The sequence below is a fragment of the Lissotriton vulgaris genome, chromosome 6, assembly GCF_964263255.1.
Source record: "Lissotriton vulgaris chromosome 6, aLisVul1.2, whole genome shotgun sequence".
NCBI classification, from domain to species: Eukaryota; Metazoa; Chordata; class Amphibia; order Caudata; family Salamandridae; genus Lissotriton; species Lissotriton vulgaris.
In genome coordinates, this window is record NC_141694.1 from 1,714,220,865 (window position 1) to 1,714,241,582 (window position 20,718).

The 20,718-nt window shown below is 44.3% G+C and overlaps 1 protein-coding gene across 1 annotated transcript in view; it reads right to left on the reverse strand.

Moving 5' to 3' along the window:
- Positions 1-20,718, reverse strand: part of RAB3GAP2 (RAB3 GTPase activating non-catalytic protein subunit 2) — a 684,945-nt gene that overhangs the window by 154,991 nt on the left and 509,236 nt on the right. Inside the window, exon 29 of the mRNA XM_086927924.1 lies at positions 17,818-17,853. Within this exon, the coding sequence (XP_086784050.1) occupies positions 17,818-17,853 (36 nt within the window). The remainder of the gene's footprint in view (positions 1-17,817; positions 17,854-20,718) is intronic.

The following is a 20,718-nucleotide window of genomic DNA, read 5'->3' on the forward strand; positions in this document are numbered from 1 at the left end:
ATTGTTTTCTCGATGTCCAGTGCTACCAGTGTGCCTACCATCTTCTTTATTTCTATTTCATGCATCACAATACTAATTTGCCTAGTGTTCATAAGTGTATTATAGACCAGGATAAAACCCCACTGATTGTTATGGACCAAAGAGCTCCTCATGAGGTACAGTCTGTTCGCTAGGACTTGAACTTCAAAATATATAAAAGTAGCAGCCCGTCCCGACGTTGTCTGGGTATGAATTGCTGCCGGCCAGTAGTATATTGTTTTGTCGGATTTCGTTTTGATAGCATTTCTTATCTGTGACAGGCCTGTGAAACGCTCCGATTCACAGTGCACTGCTGATGCACTTAAGAATGCATGTTCAGTAGTGTGTGAACTTGAGTTTCCCTACTTTATTTTTCCTTGCAATATTATATAGCGCAAACTCGACAAGATGGCATGAGCACAATTTACATTACAGAAGAACACATTCATTTGTGGTAGGCACGGGGAGACAAAGCGATTTGCGCTGGATGTTGAGCTGATGCCGAGATTCTAACGTAGCTCCCCAGCTCTAAAGTTCGCAATTCTAGAACTTGTGGCGGGAGGTGTGTCTAAATGTGTATGTCGGTGCTGGCCATCAATGAGAGAGACCTGTGCATTTTTCAAATGGGTGGTGAAAAAATAGGAGTATGTTGCTAGAGATGTGGGCCGCCGTGCCACCAATGTACTTACCGGGGGAGGGTAAACACCCATTATTCCGCATACCATCACTCCTCATACTTTCATTGCGAAAGTACCATGACTCTGCAATGCCATTATAATGCATGGCATTACATTTTATATGCTTTTACCACGCATACATTTACAACGAAATTTGTTGTAAATGCATGAATGGTATAAGCATGGTTTTTGTTTTAATGTTTGGATATGGTAAGTATGGGTATAGGGGTATATGTTTTGGGGTACTGAGGTATATGTTTTGGGGTGTTTGAGAATTTTAAGGGTTCAGATATAGTTTTGGGTTATGGGGTACAGGAGTAGTTTTAGGGTTTAGGGATAGGTATGGGTTTTGGGGTGCAGGGGTATTTTTAGGGTTCAGGGCTAGGTTTGGGTTTTGGGGTACAGGGGTATTTTAATGGTTATGGGCTAGGTTTGGGTTTTGGGGTACAGGGGTATTTTTAGGGTTCAGGGCTAGGTTTGGGTTTAGGGGTACAGGGGTATTTTAGGGTTCAGGGGTAGGTTTAGGTTTTGGGGTACAAGGGTTTTTTATAGGGTTCAGGGCTAGGTTTGGGTCGTGGGGTACAGGGGTATTTTTAGGGTTTAGGGATAGGTTTGGGTTTTGGGGTACAGGGTATATTTATAGGGTTAAGATGGGTTAGTGTTTAAGGGTGTTGGGGTATTTTAAGGCGTATGGGTGTGTTATGATTATGGGGTGCAGGGCTATTTATAGGGAGCAGGGTGGGATTAGCACACGATATGAGACACGGCATGAAGGGCGGAATGTACCACACGCCCCCAGCACACGCTCACAGCACAACGCAGACACACCCACAAGGGACTACTTTGCTGGCACAGTTCCTTTAACTTTTAAATGTATATGGTGGGCGTCTGCATAGCCTATGTCCTTCTGCTGCAACTGCCCTTTCCAACGCTGTATTGGGTGTTTTGATTGGTGCTGTGGTTCCTGAGATTACCAGCCTCAAATGTTTGGGCTCTCTCTTTAACCGCATCGCTGCTGCGGTCATTTTTGCGCTGTGCGGCTGTTTTCGCAAAACCGCGTTACATGACGAGCTCAGCTCGTCATCCGCACACGCCACCCATGGCTGATGACGAGCTCGTCATCAGCATCGAAGGGGTTATTATATTAGTATAGATTAAAAGATGTTATTCACAAAAGCCATAGCCCATACAAAGGGACAAATGCCTGTAGATGTTATTTGTCCATACATATTAAAGGAATATGCTACTTACCCTGTGAGCATCTGTTCGTAGCTTGTATTGCTGTAGATTCACATGCTCTGTATCCTCTTGCCGTCTAGTGTTGAGTTTGGATGTTGCATTTGTTCGACAAAGTCTTTTCGAGTCATGCAGTACCATGTCGCTTTTCCCACAAGTGGCAATGCAAACAGGCACCGACTTCCTTGTTAGATTATTTGTCGCACAACAGGTGAGCAGACGTATGAAGTGGTAGAGTGCAACGTGGAACTATGCATATTATATATAATGGTAACAAATATGAATGTTACAACTATGTACAACCAACTTGTGACTCTTAGATCTGTTTGTGAGTTTGGGACCGAGAACTCCTAAAATTCTCTAAGCTGTCTAACTGCTATGCTCGATTTTCATTAATATGGACATGTTAAAAGCCACAAAGGTGTGGGTGTACGAAGTTTCAATGGTCCCTGCGTCCGCTGGTCAACATGTTTCAGCTGATACTATATCCACAAAGGTCATTCAGCATTCATCAGGACCTGTCTAGACTGGACTGCATTCCTTAGCTTCTGTATTTAGAGAAACAACTCGTAGTGTTTTCTAAACCTTTTTTGGCATCCATTCATTTATACCATGTTATCATCCTTGTTATCAGATTCTGGGTACTGTTAAGGTGACTGGGAATTTCCCTGTTTTTAGTTAAGACAGGAGTGCCTAACATACCCCATTAAAGGTTACGAGCAGGGAACCCTCGTGTCACCCATACATCAGAAGTCATGGCTGGCGACGCACCTATACTGGCCGCGTAACTCCTGAGTGAAGTGGATCCCTCACTAGCGGTGCATAGCTTACAGAATTCAAGGAATTCTCCTACTTAATTTTCCTCTCTCCCTCCTATGTGAATATTGACAGACAATAATATTCACACAGTGTTTAGTAAAATGTGTGGGACTGATCAGATAGCTGCTTCACAAATGTCAGCTATGGGAATATTCCCCATGAAAGCCATGGTTGTCCCCTTCTTCCTAGTAAAGTGTGGCCCAGGGGGGAGCATGAAGAACCCCTTTAGCTTTTAGGCAGCATGTTTGGATAGATTTAAGTGGTTTTGAAAAAGAATCAAAGAGCTGCTGGGTTCTATCAATGTGGTACACTAGAGTCCTTTTCGTAACTAGGGTATGAAAGACCCTTTATGCTACTGAGTCTGGGTGTGGGACAAAGACTGGTAGCTCAGTTGTTTAGCTGAAGTGAAAAGCGGAGATCACTTTAGGGAGAAATGTAGTGCCGGATCTAAGTTAACACTGCCTGCATAAACCTAAATTAAAGGTTCTTGTAAGGTGAGAGCCATAGGTCACTTACACACCTGAGTGAAAGCAATACATATAAAGAAAGCCACTATCCAGGAGAGGGATTTGCATGGGACAGGAATACAATGGCTCAAACGGAGTGTCCATGGCATTTAGAGTACTTTGTTAGGTTTCCAAAGAGGGGCAGGTGTGACTCTTGGTGGAAGTACCCTTTTGAGGCCTTTTGTGACGGCCTTACTGATAGGAATTTAAAAAAAAAAAGAATGTTCCCTATTTTGCACATATACAGCAATAGCGGCAAGGTGTAGGCACATCAGAGTGTACATTAACCCTGATGTTGGTAGGTCAAGTCAAGTCAAGTCATAAAATGTATATAGCGCACTACATACCCAGAGGGTCTCAAGGCGCTTAGGGAGGGGAGGAGGATTACTTGTCAAATATCCACGTTTTAAGTTGCTTTCTGAATGCTAGGTGGTTCTGGGTAAGGCGAAGGTAAGTGGGAAGTGAGTTCCATGTTTTAGCTGCCAGGTATGAGAAGGATCTACCTCCCATGGTGGTCTTGTTGATGCGAGGAACAGTGGCGAGGGCTTGGCTGGAAGATCGTAGTTGGCGGGAGGGGGTGTAGAAGGACAGTCGTGAGTTGAGGCATTCTGGTCCGATTTGTGTGCGTGGGTTAGAAGTCGGAAGGTGATCCTCTTATTGACGGGTAGCCAGTGGAGGTTTTTCAGGTGACCAGAGATGTGTTGGTTACGCGGGATGTCTAATATGATCCTGGCAGAGGCGTTTTGGATTCGTTGGAGTTTTTTCTGGAGTTTAGCGGTAGTACCTGCGTAGAGGGTGTTTCCGTAGTCCAGTCGGCTCGTGACCAGAGCGTGGGTGACTGTTTTTCTGGTTTCGGTGGGGATCCAGCGAAATGTTTTTTTGAGCATGCAAAGAATGTTGAAGCAGGATGAGGAGACGGCGCTGACTTGTCTGTTCATTGAAAGTGAAGAATCCAGGATAACGCCTAGGTTCCGTGCGTGGTCTGTCGGGATGGGTGCTTTTCCAAGGGCTTCCGGCCACCAAGAGTCGTCCCATGCAGAGGGGGAAGTGCCTAGGATGAGGACTTCTGTTTTATCTGAGTTCAGTTTCAGACGGCTGTGTTTCATCCATTCGGCAACTTCTTTCATTCCTTCGTGTAGGTTAGTTTTGGCGGTGCTAGGGTCATTGGTGAGTGAAAGGATCAGTTGAGTGTCATCCACGTAGGAGATGATGTTGAGGTTGTGTTGGCGGGCGATGGCCGTGAGGGGGCTCATGTATACGTTGAAGAGGGTGGGACTGAGTGAGGATCCTTGTGGTATGCCACAGATGACTTCAGTGGCCTCGGACTTGAATGGTGGAAGGCGGACTTTCTGGGTTCTTCCGGTGAGGAACGAGGTGATCCATTCTAGTGCTTTTCCTTGGATTCCGATGTTTCTGAGGCGTTGTAAAAGGGTACTGTGGCAGACTGTGTCGAAGGCTGCAGAGAGGTCGAGGAGGATGAGGGCGACTGTGTCTCCATTGTCCAGTAGAGTTTGAATGTCGTCTGTTGCTGCGATGAGGGCGGTCTCAGTGCTGTGTTTTGCTCGGAAGCCAGACTGTGAGGAGTCGAGGGATTTGTTGGCTTCGAGGAAAGCGGCGAGCTGGTTGTTGACAGCTTTCTCGATGACTTTGGCCGGGAAAGGAAGGAGCGAGATGGGGCGGTAATTTTTGAGTTCGGTGGGGTCCGCTGTGGGTTTTTTCAGAAGGGCGGTGAGTTCTGCGTGTTTCCAGTTTTCCGGGAAGGTGGCGGAGTTGAAGGAGCAGTTGATGACGTCTCGGAGGTGCGGTGCTATGATGGAGTCTGCTTTGTTGAAGATGTGGTGAGGGCATGGGTCTGTGGGGGATCCTGAGTGGATGGAGTTCATCAGGCGGATGGTGTCCTCAGTGGAGATTGGGTTCCAGTCGTTAAGGGTGTTCAAGGGGGGTGAATGTTCAGCATATGGTTGGGTGGGTTGGTCTCCGGGTTGGTTGTCGAAGCTGTTGTGGATGTCTGCAATTTTGTTGTGGAAGAATAAAGCCAGGGAGTCGCAGAGGGCTTGAGAGGGGGTGATGTCGTTGGAGTTGGCCGAGGGATTGGTAAATTCCTTGACGATGTTGAAAAGTTCCTTGCTGTTGTGGGCCTTGTCGTCTAGTCGATCCTTGAATGCTGTTTTCTTGGCCTTTCGGATTAGTTGGTGGTGTATGCGGGTGGCGTTTTTGAAGGCGTCCTTGGTGCTAGTGGTTGGGTCTTTTTTACAGGCCTTCTCAAGGGAGCGGCAGAGTTTCTTGGACTTCTTAAGATCATCGTTGAACCATGAGGCTTTCTTGCTGCCAGGTTTGCTTTGACGTTTTTTCAGTGGTGCTAGGATGTCGGCGCTGTTGGATAACCATAGGGTGAAGTTGGCGGCGGCTTGGTCTGGGTTAGAAGAGTGGGCTGGGGTGTTTAGAAGGAGCGATGAGGAGATCTGGTCGATGGTGATTTTGTTCCAGTTTCTTTGCAGAGTTGGTTGGGGGTGGTTAATGGGTTTCGGCTTGTTGTAGGTAAAGTGAACGCAGCTGTGGTCAGTCCAAAGGAGAGCCGTGGTGTGGCTGAAGGAGACGTGATTGCTGGAGGTGAAGATAGGGTCGAGAGTATGACCTGCTATGTGGGTGGGGGAAGTGACCAGTTGTTTAAGTCCGAGGTTGGCGAGGTTGTCCAAGAGGGTGGTGGTGTTGCGGTCGTTGTTCTTTTCAAGGTGAAAGTTGAGGTCTCCCAGAAGGATGTAATCTTTGGAGGGGAGCGCGTGTGGAGTGATGAAGTCCGTGATGTCCTCACTGAATTTTGCGCGGGGTCCTGGTGGTCTGTAGAGGAGGGTGCCTCTGAGTGTGGTCTTGGGGTCGATGTGGATCTGGAAGTGAAGGTGTTCAGAGTTGGCGAGGTTGACGTCAGAGCTGGTTGAGATGTGGATTGATTTTTTATGGACGATAGCGATTCCTCCTCCTGTGTGGCCGGTGCGGTCCTTGCGTGTGATCTTATAGTCTTCAGGGATGGAGTAAACAAGACACAATAACTTGAACTGCTGGTGTAAAGGTGTAGAGGTGCTTAGAAATGCAGTAGTAGAGAAACCTCTACTTGTGGCTCCGCAAGCTTCTTTAAGAATGCCTATGCACTTTTGTATGAGGCTTAAGCAACTACATTTAAAGACTTTAGGTGTCAAATTACTAGAATGAGTGGCCTGGGGTCTGATCCTGTCATGCTCCCACATGAGAAGGTCCAGCCTGATAGGGAGCCTCTCGTGTAGTAACAGATATTTCAAAGAGGGCTAAGAACAATGATTGTTCGGCCCAAGTAGGAGAAACCAAGATGAATGTGAGTGACGTTTGTGACACCTTTCTCACCATGTATGAAAATGAGTGGGAGAGAAGGAAAAACGTAGGGAAATATCACTTACCAGATCATCCAGAGAGCATTGCCCATGGACTGTGGGTGTGAAAACCTAGAGGCAAAATTTGGCAACCTGTGTCTTTTTTTTGCCCAACGGTAGTTTATTAATAAAAAAAACCATTGAATAGTGGTACATATTTTCAACCCCTTAGGTGCTCACGACGGCCCCCGGCCGTCACGGTGTGTGTGTGTGGACGGCTGGGGGCCGTCCGAATCCCACCCACGCATTAATTCTACCGCACAGTGGGAGAATTAACACTCTGTGAAAGGGGTTAATGATCTGGTCATTTTTGTGTCTGGAGCATTTTTTAAACAGCTGAGTCAAGTACATGTATCCTGCTCTTCAAGTTACCATAATTTCCCTGGCCAATCCTATACCGTTGGTAGGTTTGGAGATTTCCATTTTAACAATCAATTGTTTAGCAGCCAGAAGCATGTTTGTTATGAGTCTACAGTCTCCTTTCGTCATGTGCGTCAGTTCCGGAGGACGAATGGCAAGGATGATCATTGCTGGGTTCACTCTTATTAGGTAACCTGTTCCTTCGCCCCACTCTTATATGACTGAGTATTTATTTCATGAACAATGTTAATCTCGGACATTACCACCATAGATGCAGAGTGTCTCCCTCTTGCCCACATCACCTCGCAGCAGTGGCCCTTGGCAGATCTATACATGTGCTTTAAACTGACAGGTGCTATGTGCCAGTGCATCATTATTTTGTACATTAACTCTCTATTTTGCACACTTTTGATTAACACCAGGATGGCTGACCAAAGTTTAGCTCCCTGTGTGGTTTCTATATCGTGCCCCATTGTGTGGACCCATCTATTAATGTAGGTTATGTTATTTTAATTTATAAAGCGCACTTATACCCGGAGGTGTCTTGGCGCTACACCGTGCTTGGTTCCACTTCGGATAGTATAGCATAAATGTTTGAGAGGGGTCCTCTGAGACTATCTGATGTGGTGAAAATCTTTTCCCACATTGTTAGCGATCTGGTGGCCTCTAGCTTATTTGGGGGATAAAATGCCCAGTTTTGTAATTGGAAGCAGTGTATGCGGTCTGTCTCGCGCAGAGCATATTAAAGTTTACACTGGACAAAGTGTTTGATCTCCTCATTCTGGAAGTGGTCACACAACATTCTACACACAGCATCTGCCTATTCAGCAAATATGTTTTTCTCTATGCCCGATGTGAAGTCTAAACACCAAACAACGATGTAAATGGGATGGTAATATGATCAGTTGCTGTCTCCTCATAAGAAAATCCCAAAATATACATGGTCGGTTGAGTACTGTATTGCCAAGTGATAGTAGACCGGTAGCATGTTTAGGGAGCCAAAGGATTGCCCAAAGAGCCTGACCAAGCACTGCTGTGTTCACATGCATCCAGTGGTGCTCAGTCTCCGGGATCGCTCATCCGAACGACACCCTTTATTTGAGATGCCTGGTAGTATATCCTAATGTCAAGGAGGCTCAGTTCGCCTGCCCGTCTAGAAGCCTACATCACTTTACTTGACACTCTCGCCCTTCTTCCCTCCAAGATAACGTGGTCTATGGCCAGCTGCAGAAAGTATATACCGTATGGAGGGAAATTAACTGGGAGGACCTGGAATAAGTAAAGCAGTCTAGGGAGCACATTTTGCTTTATCACTACCACTCTCTGCCCAGCCAAGATAAATAGAAGGTTCTCCATCTGTGTAGAAGTAGGCAGGAGTAGTCGGCAGCATAGAGTTGTCTGTAATGAAAGGTAATATATACTTCCAGGTATTGTATTTTCTTGACTTTGGGCCAACACAGGGTGGTCAGAGATGAGAGGGTTTGTTTAGTTGCATAGTATAGCTCTATTCTGAGCATCTCAAATTTATCATTTTTGACTTTGAAGTCCCCGATATGCTGTGGTAGGTCACTAGGATTTGCAAGATTTCAGGGGCGCATTGGGACAGTCACCGTCAAGAGTATGTCATCTGCAAATGAATTAATTTTGGGTTGCTCATCTCCAAATGGATTTCTGACTGCCTACGAATGACCGCCAATACGGGTTCCACTACACACACAAACAGCAGTGGGGAGAGTGGGCACCTGTAGCGTGTACCCTTATGTAGAGTTACTGCCCTTGATTTTTCCCCGTTAACTAGTATCTGCACCATTGGGTGTTGGTAGCTTGCGGCTAGCCACAAGTGCATTTGTGGGCCCAGTCCTATTGTTTCAAGCGTTTTAGATATGAACTCTGCCAAACATCTTGTTTGGTGTCCAGCCACAGGATCGGCATAGGGAATGTCATCCAGATGGCTTTTTCTATAAGGTGCAGCACCCGCCTAATATTGTCATGAGCCTGTCTTTGCGGGATGAAGCCCGACTGGTCCATGTCTAAGAGGTATGGTATATGAGGCATCAGTCTGTTTGCTAGGACTTTCGTAAAGATTATGGTATCAGGGCTTAACAGTGCAATCAGGCGGTAGGCTTCTCGCCGGTCAGTAGATTTACCCGGTTTATGTGTGAGTATATTTGCTTCCGTCATTTTTGGGGTTACAGTGTGAGAATGTAAAAAAGAATTAAAGAGTGTAGCTATTTGTGGGAGAAGGTCTAACTTGAAGTGTTTATAAAAGCAGTTTGTTAACCGAAAAGGGCCTAGGGGCCTTGTCAGGGTATGGATCTTAAACAACTTTGAAGACCTCTTCCACCGTGATAAGTTCCTCCAGTGTGTCTCTGTTAGCTTTGGATAGGATTGAAAGTCCGGTCTCTAAAATAAATAAATCTACATCTTTTGAGGATAACTTTTGTGCCTCATAGAGAGCGGTGTAATAGTTTTGGAAATCCCCTATCATGTCTGAGGTGGTAGCCAGCCCAGCACCCCTCCTGTGTTAATGGCATATATTTGCCTCTGAGCAATTTGAGTCCATAGTCGACGGGCAAGGAGCATGTCTGTCTTATTGGCCTGTCCTTAAAACTCATACAACTTTTGCCAGAGGTATAGTATTGCCTTTTCTGATATTTCAGAGGCTAGAAGATCTATTTTCTCTTTCAGAGAAAATGTCTCCCGCAGATCTTTTAGAGATACTGTTAATCTGTGGCGTTCAGATGCCACTTTTAGGTCAGTCTCCAAAGAGGTTGAATAAGTATTGCCGTGCTGTGCATCTGTGATCTCTCAGCATTACATTAACCCAGAAAGACCACCTAGAATACGCACTACCATACATTAGGTGATGTTACATTAGGAGTGTTCGTGTCAAAGTACTGGGTAATTGTCCCACCTGCTGTGTGGGCCTACTTTTCAAGAGGGACCTATTAAATTTCCAATCTAGCTGAGAACAACAGTCCATTCATCTGCCCCCTTCCCAGCAGAGTAGGGCGTGGTCTAACATGGTTATTGTGCTAATAATAACTACTGTGTTTCGTCTTATATGTCTCGGGTTCCCCACATCAGGTCTATACAAGAGTAGGATCTATGGATGTGGGAGACAGAAGTACATTCCTGGGCTTCAGGATTGTTAGTGCGCCATAGGTCACCAGGCCCATGTCTCTCATTCCATGCAGCAGGGCCGGCAACATTGTGTGGTGGAGATCGCAATCATGTGAATATCTCTCTAGTAGGGCATCAGGGGTCAGATTGAAATCACCCACCCATATAAGTGGATGTTTGATGAGGCTTAGAGGAGTTCCGGGCAATACCTGAGTTCTATTATTGCGAGGACTCATCTGTTTGAGGTTATTTGCTCCCAACATGGATTCTTGCAGTCTCTCTGACATGTTGTGTTTGGTTGTGGGAGGCCGGGGCGGGCTTAACAAATACGTTGGAGGCTGTCTTCAGCATTCCCTTTCACATGGGAAAATATTGTACAGAACCCTCTGATTTATTAAGTGTTTCAAAATGGAAATCTATCTCTTTCGGTAAGATGTGCACGTAAGACATGTAGGTTCCCATTGTATAGTCCCACGGTAGGTGGTAGTATTATCAGGGTGAGAAGCCTTGATAGTAACTGTGAGAAACGGGGAAGTTGGTTGAGGGGAATGTGAGCCGTTCTCAAGCAACAGCCAAATCCTTGCCAGGGTGAGCAACAAAAAGTCACTAAATTAACTTGTACTTAACCCTCGAGTAGCTTGGCACAATGCTAGTCAGGCTTAACTCAGAGGCAATCTATAAAGACAATGTGTAATGTCTCTAATATTTATGGACTTAAACAGTAGTAAAGTAACAATACAATACAAGAAACATTCCACAACAATAAAAAAAATAAAGTTTAATGAATTATTTGAGACCAAAGTGACAAAAATCAATCAATCAATACAACTGAAGATGTGCAATTTTAAATATTTAGATGAAAGTAGAGCCAAAAGATGCATAGTGCCAACTGAGGGTAGCAGTCACGCTGGACTGGGAGAAAGTCACAAGCTCAGGCTGACAGGGATTGAGTACAGGGCCAACTTTGGCCCGTTGAGGATTGTACCTTATGTGCTTAGTATGCAGTCTGCGTGATGTGGCTTTGTCGCCCCCAACGATTTCGATAAAGCTGGTGCGTCGCTCTGTGTCGTTTCTGAAGAGCTGTGTGGCAAAGCTTTGCATTGCTCAGTGTTGGTTACGATAAGGCTGGCAACTGTACAACAATGCTTGGCGGGGGCTCTGTATCTCAAGGCGTCGGTTCCAAAGAAGCTGCAGCTGTGAGGTGAGGCTTTGCATGGCCTCGCACCAGTTTTGATGGAAACTTCAGTTAGGCCAAAAGGAGCACTCTTCGATGACAGTCAATGGCCCAGGACCTGGGAAGACACCACTCTGTGATCAAGAACTCACTCCAGAAGATTGCACACAGGTCCAGGTCTAGGTCCGGGGCAGCAGGTCAGCTGGGCAGTTGCAGGTAAGCCTCTGGAGCTTGCCGTGCCCATGTAGCTCAGAAAAAGAGTTCAGTCAGCTGGCCCTTAACCCCTTTCATGCTGATGACGAACCCCAGCCGTCATGCACTACGGTGCTCGTGTGCTGATGACGGCTGGGGTTCGTCATGGCCCGCCCCTGTTCGTGCTGCTTCAGCACACCAGGGAAATCGCGGCCGCATCGAAGGGGTTAAAGTCACTCAGGTAGCCTAGAATGAAGAAAGCAAAGATCCAGTCTTCCTTCCCAAAAAACAGGGCAGGTCTCAGGCAGCAAGACAGACCTTTTTCTGTAGTATCCACAAGTACAGGAGTGTACTGAAGAGTGAGCCTGAGGGTCCCAATGTTATACCTAATGCCAGCTTTGAAGTGGGAGAAAATTCTGGAGTCTGTTCGTCCCACAGAAGTGTCTGGAATTTCCTGCCTCTCTGTCCTCATACCAGTCTGTCTGGGGTCACAACAGACTAGTGCAAAGTTCTTTGCAGGTGAGTTGTGGCACTGTTTTCGAAGTGTAAATGTGACAGGTGAAAGCTCTGCCTCTCCCATCAAGTCAGGATGACCCATCCTGGCTACGTCCAGTGGGCCTGTCTGGGAGGAATACAAAAACGTCAACTGCCAACTCCACCTAGCCATGTGACCTTGGAACAGGCTGAAGACCCCAAATGGTTAGGACAAGAACTCAGTTGGATCACTAAAAGTGGCCTTTTCAGAGTTGTGACTTAAACTCCAACTTTATCATTAAAGTGGATTTTAGTTTACAATGCCTTAGACACCAAACATGACATTTCTACCAGCTCCCATACAAAAGGTATCACTTATTAAACGTAATGAGGCAATCCAATGTTATCCTAGTGGAGAGATAGGCCTCACAGTAGTGAAAAACGAATGTGCAAGTTTTTCAGTACAACAACATATAAAACTTAAAAGTACATGTCCAACTTTTTTAATACAATGCAATTTGGCCTATGGGCTGTTTACGCCCTACCCTAGAGGTGACTTATATCTACTATGAAGGAAGTTTAGGCTTAGCAAAGGGGTTCTTTTGCCTTGTCGAACTGGCAGTTTAAAACAACACATAGGCTATAATGTCAGGCCATAGGCATGTTTAAAAAGGCTATGTAAGTTTGTAGCACAAAAAGTGCTGCAGGTCCACCAGTAACGACTTGTAAGAAAATTAAATGTGCCAATTGAGTGTAAGCCAGTTTTACCATGTTTAAAGGAGAGAGCACAAACACTTCAGCGCTGGTTAGCAGTTGTAAAGTGCACAGAGCCTAAAGGACAACAAAAACAAATTCAGTAAAACAGAAAAAGTGAAGGTGAAGTGTTTAGGGATGACCTCGTAGGGGTCAAGTCCAACATAACCCTGCTCCAGTCAAAAGTAGGGTACAAGGTTTTCTGTAGAATTCACAGGTCCAGGAGTATACTGAAGAGTGGGTCTGAGGGACCTTTTTTTTTTAAAACAATTTTTATTGACACATTTCGAAGAGCATTTCAATGTCTCTTATATCTGTCCTTTGTCCCCCTCCCCCACCCATGAATATGTACAGTAGTAGGTTGCCCAGATGACACAGTTCAAACACTTTCATCAGAGTCAAAGTCCTCGGGTGGAGGTTCACATATGCCACCCCGGAAAGTGTTCAAGCCTCCCCAGACTTTCTCTCACTTTCTCAGACAGCCTCGCTGTATATATACTGATCTTTCTGCAACCATCGCCAGGTCCATATCCTTGCACCACTGAGTGAGAGTGGGGTTAACCATAGACCTCCAGCACTGTGCAACGTTCCGTTTTGCTACCGTCATACCTAATGTAACCCAGTCCTGGGCAATTCTCTTTAGGTCTGTTGGTTCCCATATGTTGAGTAGGCAGCACCTCGGGTTTGGCAATATAGTAACTCGTGTAACCTGAGAGAGTCCTCATCACTGCCATCCAATACCCCATAATGTTAGGGCAACTCCAAATGGTGTGGTAAAACGTCCCCGTCTCACCGCACTGTCTGAGACAAAGCAGCGAGCCTGCCCTTCCTATTGTATGCAGGAGCGTCCTAGTATAGTATGTGCGATGTAGAATTTTTAATTGTACCAGCCTGAGCCTTGATGGAATAGCGGCTTCCTTGGGGGAAGCCAGCGCCTCCCTCCAATCCGCCTCGTCAATGTTTCCCACCTCTTGCTCCCATTTAGTCTTCAGTGTCCCTGTGGAGTCATGTCTGTTATTAACTATTTTCTTATGTCAGCGAGATTGCCTTTTTTTTTTAAGGTGATCCGTCAGGAGCCGATCTTCCAATGAAGAGGACTCCTCAGGGTTCGTGTCAGGTGGTATCAGGGACTGCAATGTGTGTCTAACCTGTATGTAGCGTAACAGTTCCGTCTCTGCTAGGCCATAGGTGGCCTGTAATTGAGCAAAGGCAATCACCCCTCCCCTCTGCCACAGGTCCCCAACTTTTTAAAAGGGCATTCCATTTTTGCTGGGCAACCCAATATACCCTTGTGGGCTTGGGTGTCAAAATTGTTACAGGTAAAAAAGTGCCTAGAAAGGATTTAATTTTGACGATGAAGAAAAATTATACCAGAGCATTACTTATGAGTGCCCCAAGAGGTTGCTTCAATCAAGTAAATTTTAAACATAAATCTCAATAATTAAACAATGTAGAAATCAATATATAGACGCAGATGTAATCTCTTTTTATGCAGTTTATCATCAATGAAATATTAAAAAGGGTACAAGAATTATCTTAAATACAAGGGTGACAGAAATTCATAGTTATATAGTACAGTATATTCTTTTCACCCTTGTATTAGACCCATTTACAATGCCTATTTAAAAATTCTGATATTTTCTTTGTTCCAAAGGGTCTCTATTTTACTTAAAGATTTATTTGTTCTGAAAATGGTCTGCTAGATGAACTACACAACAAGACCGAAACTTTGACACGTTGAACCATTTTCTGTTTGTTGAAAAAGCCTTATCTGTATTTTAAAAGTATGCCTCAGTTTGAGACAAGTTTCTATGTAAATAGGCATTGTAAATGGGTCTAATACATGATCAAAATAAAATTACTCAGAGGAACTTTTTGCCTATAACAACTTTCTAAAAGTAGCATTTTCAGAGTTGTGATATACAATTCGACCTTACCATTAAAAAGGATTTTAAATTACAATTCCTTGGACACCAAACATGATATTGTTTACCCGGTCCCAAACAAAAGTTATCACTTATACATGTAATAAGGTAACTCAATGTTATGCCATTACAGAGAGATCGGCCTCACAGTAGTAGAAAAAAGAAAATCAGAGTTTTTGACTATCAGGACAAGTAAAACATGAAAGTACTGTCCAACTTTTTAAATACAACACACCCTGCCCCAAATGTTTAAGGCCTACCCTAGGAGTGACTTATATGTTATAAAAAAGGGAGCTTTAGGTTTGGCAAAGGGGTTATTTTGCCACGTGTAATTGGCAATTCAGAACTCCATACAGGCAGCAATGGCAGTCCCGAGACATGTTTAAAAAGGCCTCTTAAGTGGGTAGCACAATAATGGCTGATAGCCCACTAGTGTTACAGCAAACAAATGATGGACGGAATGTTGACAATGCTAACATTCTCCCCCAGTCAAAAGATCTGGGTTAAATCCATTGTTCTTTTGCCCTCTACGCCACCCCAGTTTGGACTCAGCCATATGCAAATCAGTCTTGACCCTTTGCCCCATGGGAACAGTCCAGACCGAACTGCCAGGCCAGGTCCTCCCTGGACCGGAAACAAGCATCCTCCTTCATCAGCCAGGCTAGCTTGAACCCAGTGGCACAGTGAGCAAGGGACCCACGTCTGGGCATACCCAGCCCTCTAGAAGCATTTAATTTAAAACACCTGGGGTGCATGTAGTGCCACCTTACTAGGCACCTATAAGTTAATTGAGTCCTAAGGCCAACAAAAACGAATTCAGCAAAACAGGAGGGGTGAAGGTAAAATGTTTGGGGTGTCCTGTAGAAAGGGACAAGTATAACAGTGACGTACTCCAGTTCTGATTCCACAGGTGACTCAGTGCCATAATCCTCCAATGAGCCATCCCTTGTATGTGGATGAACATAGGCCTGATATTCCTGTGAAGGGTTGTATGGTCTCCCATGCACTAAATATGACAGTGAAGGCCCTCGAAGCTAATCTGGTGGATAGAAAGGGAGAGTAAGCAGCAAAGGACACAGGGGACATCATGTAGGAGGTAAAGTGGATGTGGTGGCGTGGGAGGTAGCTGGGTAGCAAAAGGAGGAGCGCCGGTTGCCATGTCTTTAAATCTATTTGGAGTGGGCAGGGTCTCTGAAGCCTTTTCTGCTTTCTTGTCAAGATGTTCTCAGAGATTCACAAGAATTGGTCTTTTAAAGTTGTTGGAAATAGTTGCGGAAGGGGTTCTTAGCACCGAAGCAGGAGCAGGGGTAGATAGACAGTGTCTTTGGTTTTGACAGATTTGAGCTTTATCGGTGCCGACTGGCATCTTGTTATGTTATGCAGATTTGTAGAGCGCTCTATCACCAAAAGGGATTCCTGGTGCTGAGTGACACATAGGGCTTAGCATGACTGCTTGAAAAGCCAGGTCTATGACTTCTTGTGGAATTTAAGAAGTCAGTAAGAAGCTCTTTCATGTAGCGGCAGGTCGGGCCAGGCTTCAGGAGCAATGTAGGAGAAGGCTTAACTCCTGGTTCTGGTTTTCCATATGTGAGGGATGTGTGCAAATAAGAATCTGGATGAGCGGAGGTGTCTGGAAGGTTTGTGAAAGCAGATGCGATTGTTGAAGTATGCTGGGCCAGTGTTACGTAGTGCCTTGAAAGTGTGGATGGGCAATTTAAATTGTCTGTTTGTGAACTGGGAGCCAGTGGAGCTCCTTCAGGCGACTGTGGCATAGGAGATTGAGGGTGAGCCTGGAAGCCGAGTTCTGCATGGTCTGCAGCCATAGGATCTGAAGGCTGCTGGAGACAGATGCTTTTAGCAAGACCTAGTTTTGGTTTTGATGCCTTTCCTGTTTGGCGACTGGAGCCACATGGTGGCTCTTTTATGAACAAGGCTGGAAGCCCGACTCTCTCAAGAGCAGTGCTCCAGGTCCGTATGCGGTCTCCTGTGGTTTCCTGTGACACTTACGATGTGCTTGAGCTTCGGCCATACTCACTATCATAGGTGTGGTCTTGGTCATTGACCTCAACCTTACTTAAGCGGATGGGGCCTCCTGGGCATTGTCCTGCTCAGCTTCGGATGCATCAGAGTCAACAACATCTGGGCTGGTTGATGAACAGGCATGCCTAAAGATTTGCATTCTTCTTCAGCGCCAAGGAGGTGCGCTTCCCCAAAGATGTCAAGGGTTTTATATAGCCGCTTGCCTTTACATTCTAATATGGGCACAAAATCTTTCTCGGTGGTATTGAATTGTATTTTTGCATTGAATACAAGACAGGAAACATGCTTGGTGTTATCACTGGCTTCAAAGAGGCAAATGTTACATACACTGTGCAGATCGGCTCAACAGTATTAAGTGAGGCAACGAGGACATTTATGAAAGAGCGTCAGTTCCATCAGCTACCACGTATAGGCTTTCTCTGTCATCGAAAACGGAAGACTGAGGGCACAGTGCCCCAGAGGGGAACCCTGCAGGATGTGGACCGAAGATATGCAACAGTCTCCGAAGTCTGATTTAGTAGTGGAAAAAATATTGGTATCGATAAAATGACAATTTTTCTAAGACGTGGGAGTAGAGGGAATAACTGTGAGACCCAGAAGTACTAATGCGAACGCTTCGAATCAGGGAGCTCCATCGCTACATGCCCGAACCCAATTTTGTCTATGCCGTGCTCATTGCCAACTACGGGAAGAGTACCATGGTATCTGGTGGCTCAAAACAACTTCATCAAAGAAAAAACATCATGCAACGTCTAAGCCCAGCATTATATAGCAGGAGTATGCAGAGCATGTTTATATAGAGCAAAACATGTTTTTCTCATATTATTTATGTATGTATTTACGCAGTTACGTCACATAGATAACTCTAGACACTTGCAATATCAAATTCGGATGTTTAAATTCACAGAAACTCACTTGTTAAGTATTTCCTTTTTAATAACAATTCCAGATATGGTACATTATTTTTTTACCTGACTGAAAAAACAAATTCTGTAGGACACAAATTTAATTTCAGTCAACATGCAACTTACTGAATCCTTCTTCATAGAAAGATGCCATATGACATACACTATTGAATACATATTTGCAACATGAAATAAAATAGTGTGCTGTACTTGCCCTTCTGCATAATCTATCCTTTGGGGCTTTTCCGACCTGTTTAAAACAAAAATATAAATGTACCATGATGGAATAAACATTGGTGTCAACAATTTAAAACTAATAGAATAATATACCATTAAGACAGTGAATTTAAAAATTACATCAATTACTAATTTCAATAGCTAAATCTGCCTATATGTATTAATGTATTATGGAAACTTTTCCATAAAAAAACAGATTGCACAAAACAATCAAGGCAGTAGAGTATGTTAAGTTAAATCTACTAGAATATCACAAAAAACGAATAAGAAAATATGAGCATTTGCTCATCACCTGAAAGTGCTGGTGTGTTTAGAAGGTATTTAAAACAAGCTAAAACTGATCAGAACTAGAATTCTGTTGGGTAAAGCCAGCACAAGCATCTATGCATAATACATATTTACAATGTATAGTTCAATCACCTAAAATCTAACACGCACATCTTTTTCAACCTGGCCCTTGTTGTAGAGAAATTTTTCTTAAAGTATACTCCCCATCGGGATTCAAGGTAGACACAGGTTCCATAGCACAGATTCAGTCGAAATCTAACATTATTTGGAAGATTCTATGAAATGCTTCACACCCACAGCACACACCATGAAAAACCATCAAAAAGGACAGAGAAACTAGAGCTCAAATTGGAAGAATTATGCGAAAATTTAACTTGCAATATTCAAAGGTATCTCTGGCCAAAATTATTGCTGATCAATACTCGGACATCAAATATGGCATCTACCCAACTATATAATCTAACGTGTTTATTTACAGTTTCATTCATACATATCACTAAGTCTGAAGTACACTCACTCATGAGCGGTGTTTCTAGACTGTGAATAGTAAATTTTTTAGACTTTTTTTTAATTAAAATCAACTTGTTTGCGATCAGTAACAATTTCAGCTAGCACTCTTGATAGAGTGGCTTCGACATTATAAGCCAATGAGGCCCCCATTTTCTTTTTTTCTCTTTCTTACTAATGAGGTCCCTTTGGATATAACTAGGAAAGTTGAAATACTGTTCTCCCTGGTGCTGCATGGCTTACTACATGGCTGAACACACGTGATGCCCGTTTTCTTGCTTGGCAGTATGCTACCCTGCTAAAATCCTGATCTAAATGATGCCATGCAGCCTGAACCTTGTTGTGACAGTGAAGAAATACTAGTTCTATACCGGATGCTTCCCTCCATCAACATCATGGATCTCTGAATGTAGAGACAGAGTCAACTGAAGTACGGCTGATTGGTACCAAGCTAGGACCTTGATATAAATGGTGCCATCTGGAGAGGAGTCTCCAATGGGAGAACTGTGGGAGGTTCACCAGAACTGTTTCCCTACTGGCTGCTGTCGGTGGCCGACTGTACCGCCTCATTGTATCTGGAGAACTCCAGTTTTCAGCAGGACGGTGAATGGCAATACTAAAAGGTGGAGCTTTTCTTAAGTAGACTGGTGTTGAATGCCTGGTGCCATTGATTCCCTGCCAGGAGTTGGTGAACTGCATGACGTGCCTTGCACCCTGCTGAGGAATCCCCCTTCAAGGACAATATGGTGAACCAGAGGGTGGAAGTACGAAGAGGAGGAGGATGTGGTAGGTGTTCTGGGTTGACTGCATTTTTGCTGCAGTGATACTGAATTTTGCACGCAACAAAGGACAGCAGTAGAGCCCAGGAAGCTGCATGCACACCAAAAAGCTACTTATTCAAACAAAGGGCAACGTTTGACATTTGAGATTGTTAAACATCTCTGGTTGGAAAAGGATAAGAAACTGGAAGAAATTCGAAAAAGCAAGGAGATCAAAGATGTTCCCGAGAACTGAATGTTAAGTGGTGCACTCCAATATCCAAAGACTGTTCATTTTTTCTTTTTTCACCTGTCGGCCAGTGGTATATTTTTTCTTCCCAATTAGATGCTGTAATGTAGGGCTTGTAGTACAATTTGCACTTGTGCTGTGAAGCGCTAACTGGGGATCTAGCAGGTGTCGTCCTTCATGAAGTGTTCTTATGGCCTTGCTGATGTAGCTATTTCTGCTTTTCATGTTCTACCTTTTTTCTACTTGTATATTTAGTACCAGCTTGGAACAATGGCAGCTCTGTAGAACATGTTTAAAAAGAATAGTGTTTTGTTAGTAATACATCTGTTGCGTGTCAGTTCACAAGATTGTATTGTAATTTTGTGTATTGACCTAATAAAAAAAATAATGTTAAAAAAAAAAAAAAAAAAAAAAAAAAACATCTCTGGTTTTCCTGCATGCACTGCAAAAACTGTACAGAGTGCAGATGAATGAAAGAAGATTGAAGCTAAGGCTGGTATGACAGACTAAAAGAAGCATGAGGTGCACCTCCACAAGCCCCATGATCGAAATATTGGCTAAAATATACAGCACTGCATGCAGCGCTGAGGAGATGGAGTCGTTTTTCTGTTCAATGAATACCATGCATGATAACTATGCTGTCCCATGTGTCAGAGGCCTTCGGTGTGGACAGTACAACTGCAGGTCTGAGTTTGTGGCATAGTGGAATCTCTTGTTGGTGGGGTTGTGGAGAAATACTTTGATGCTCAGAACACTGTTATTCTATGTAAGGACTAAAAATAGACTCGCAGATCAAAGAGCTGTAATTAACATTGATTGCCAGTGTCTTAACTTGGGAAGTAATAGCCAAAACATGGTCAAAGTTAAATAGAATAAACCAGCTCAGATCAACAAGATCCTCCATTATACCTCCACGATGAAGGGAGCTGCTGTACAGATGATGCTGTCACCACCAACAAGGCGGGAAAGTTGCAGAGCTGACGGCGTCTGATTTGCTAAGCACCATTAAAGATTCACGTACTGCAGAGGATAATGAGTTTGTATATGGTGCTGCCTGCAATACAAATAGCTATCT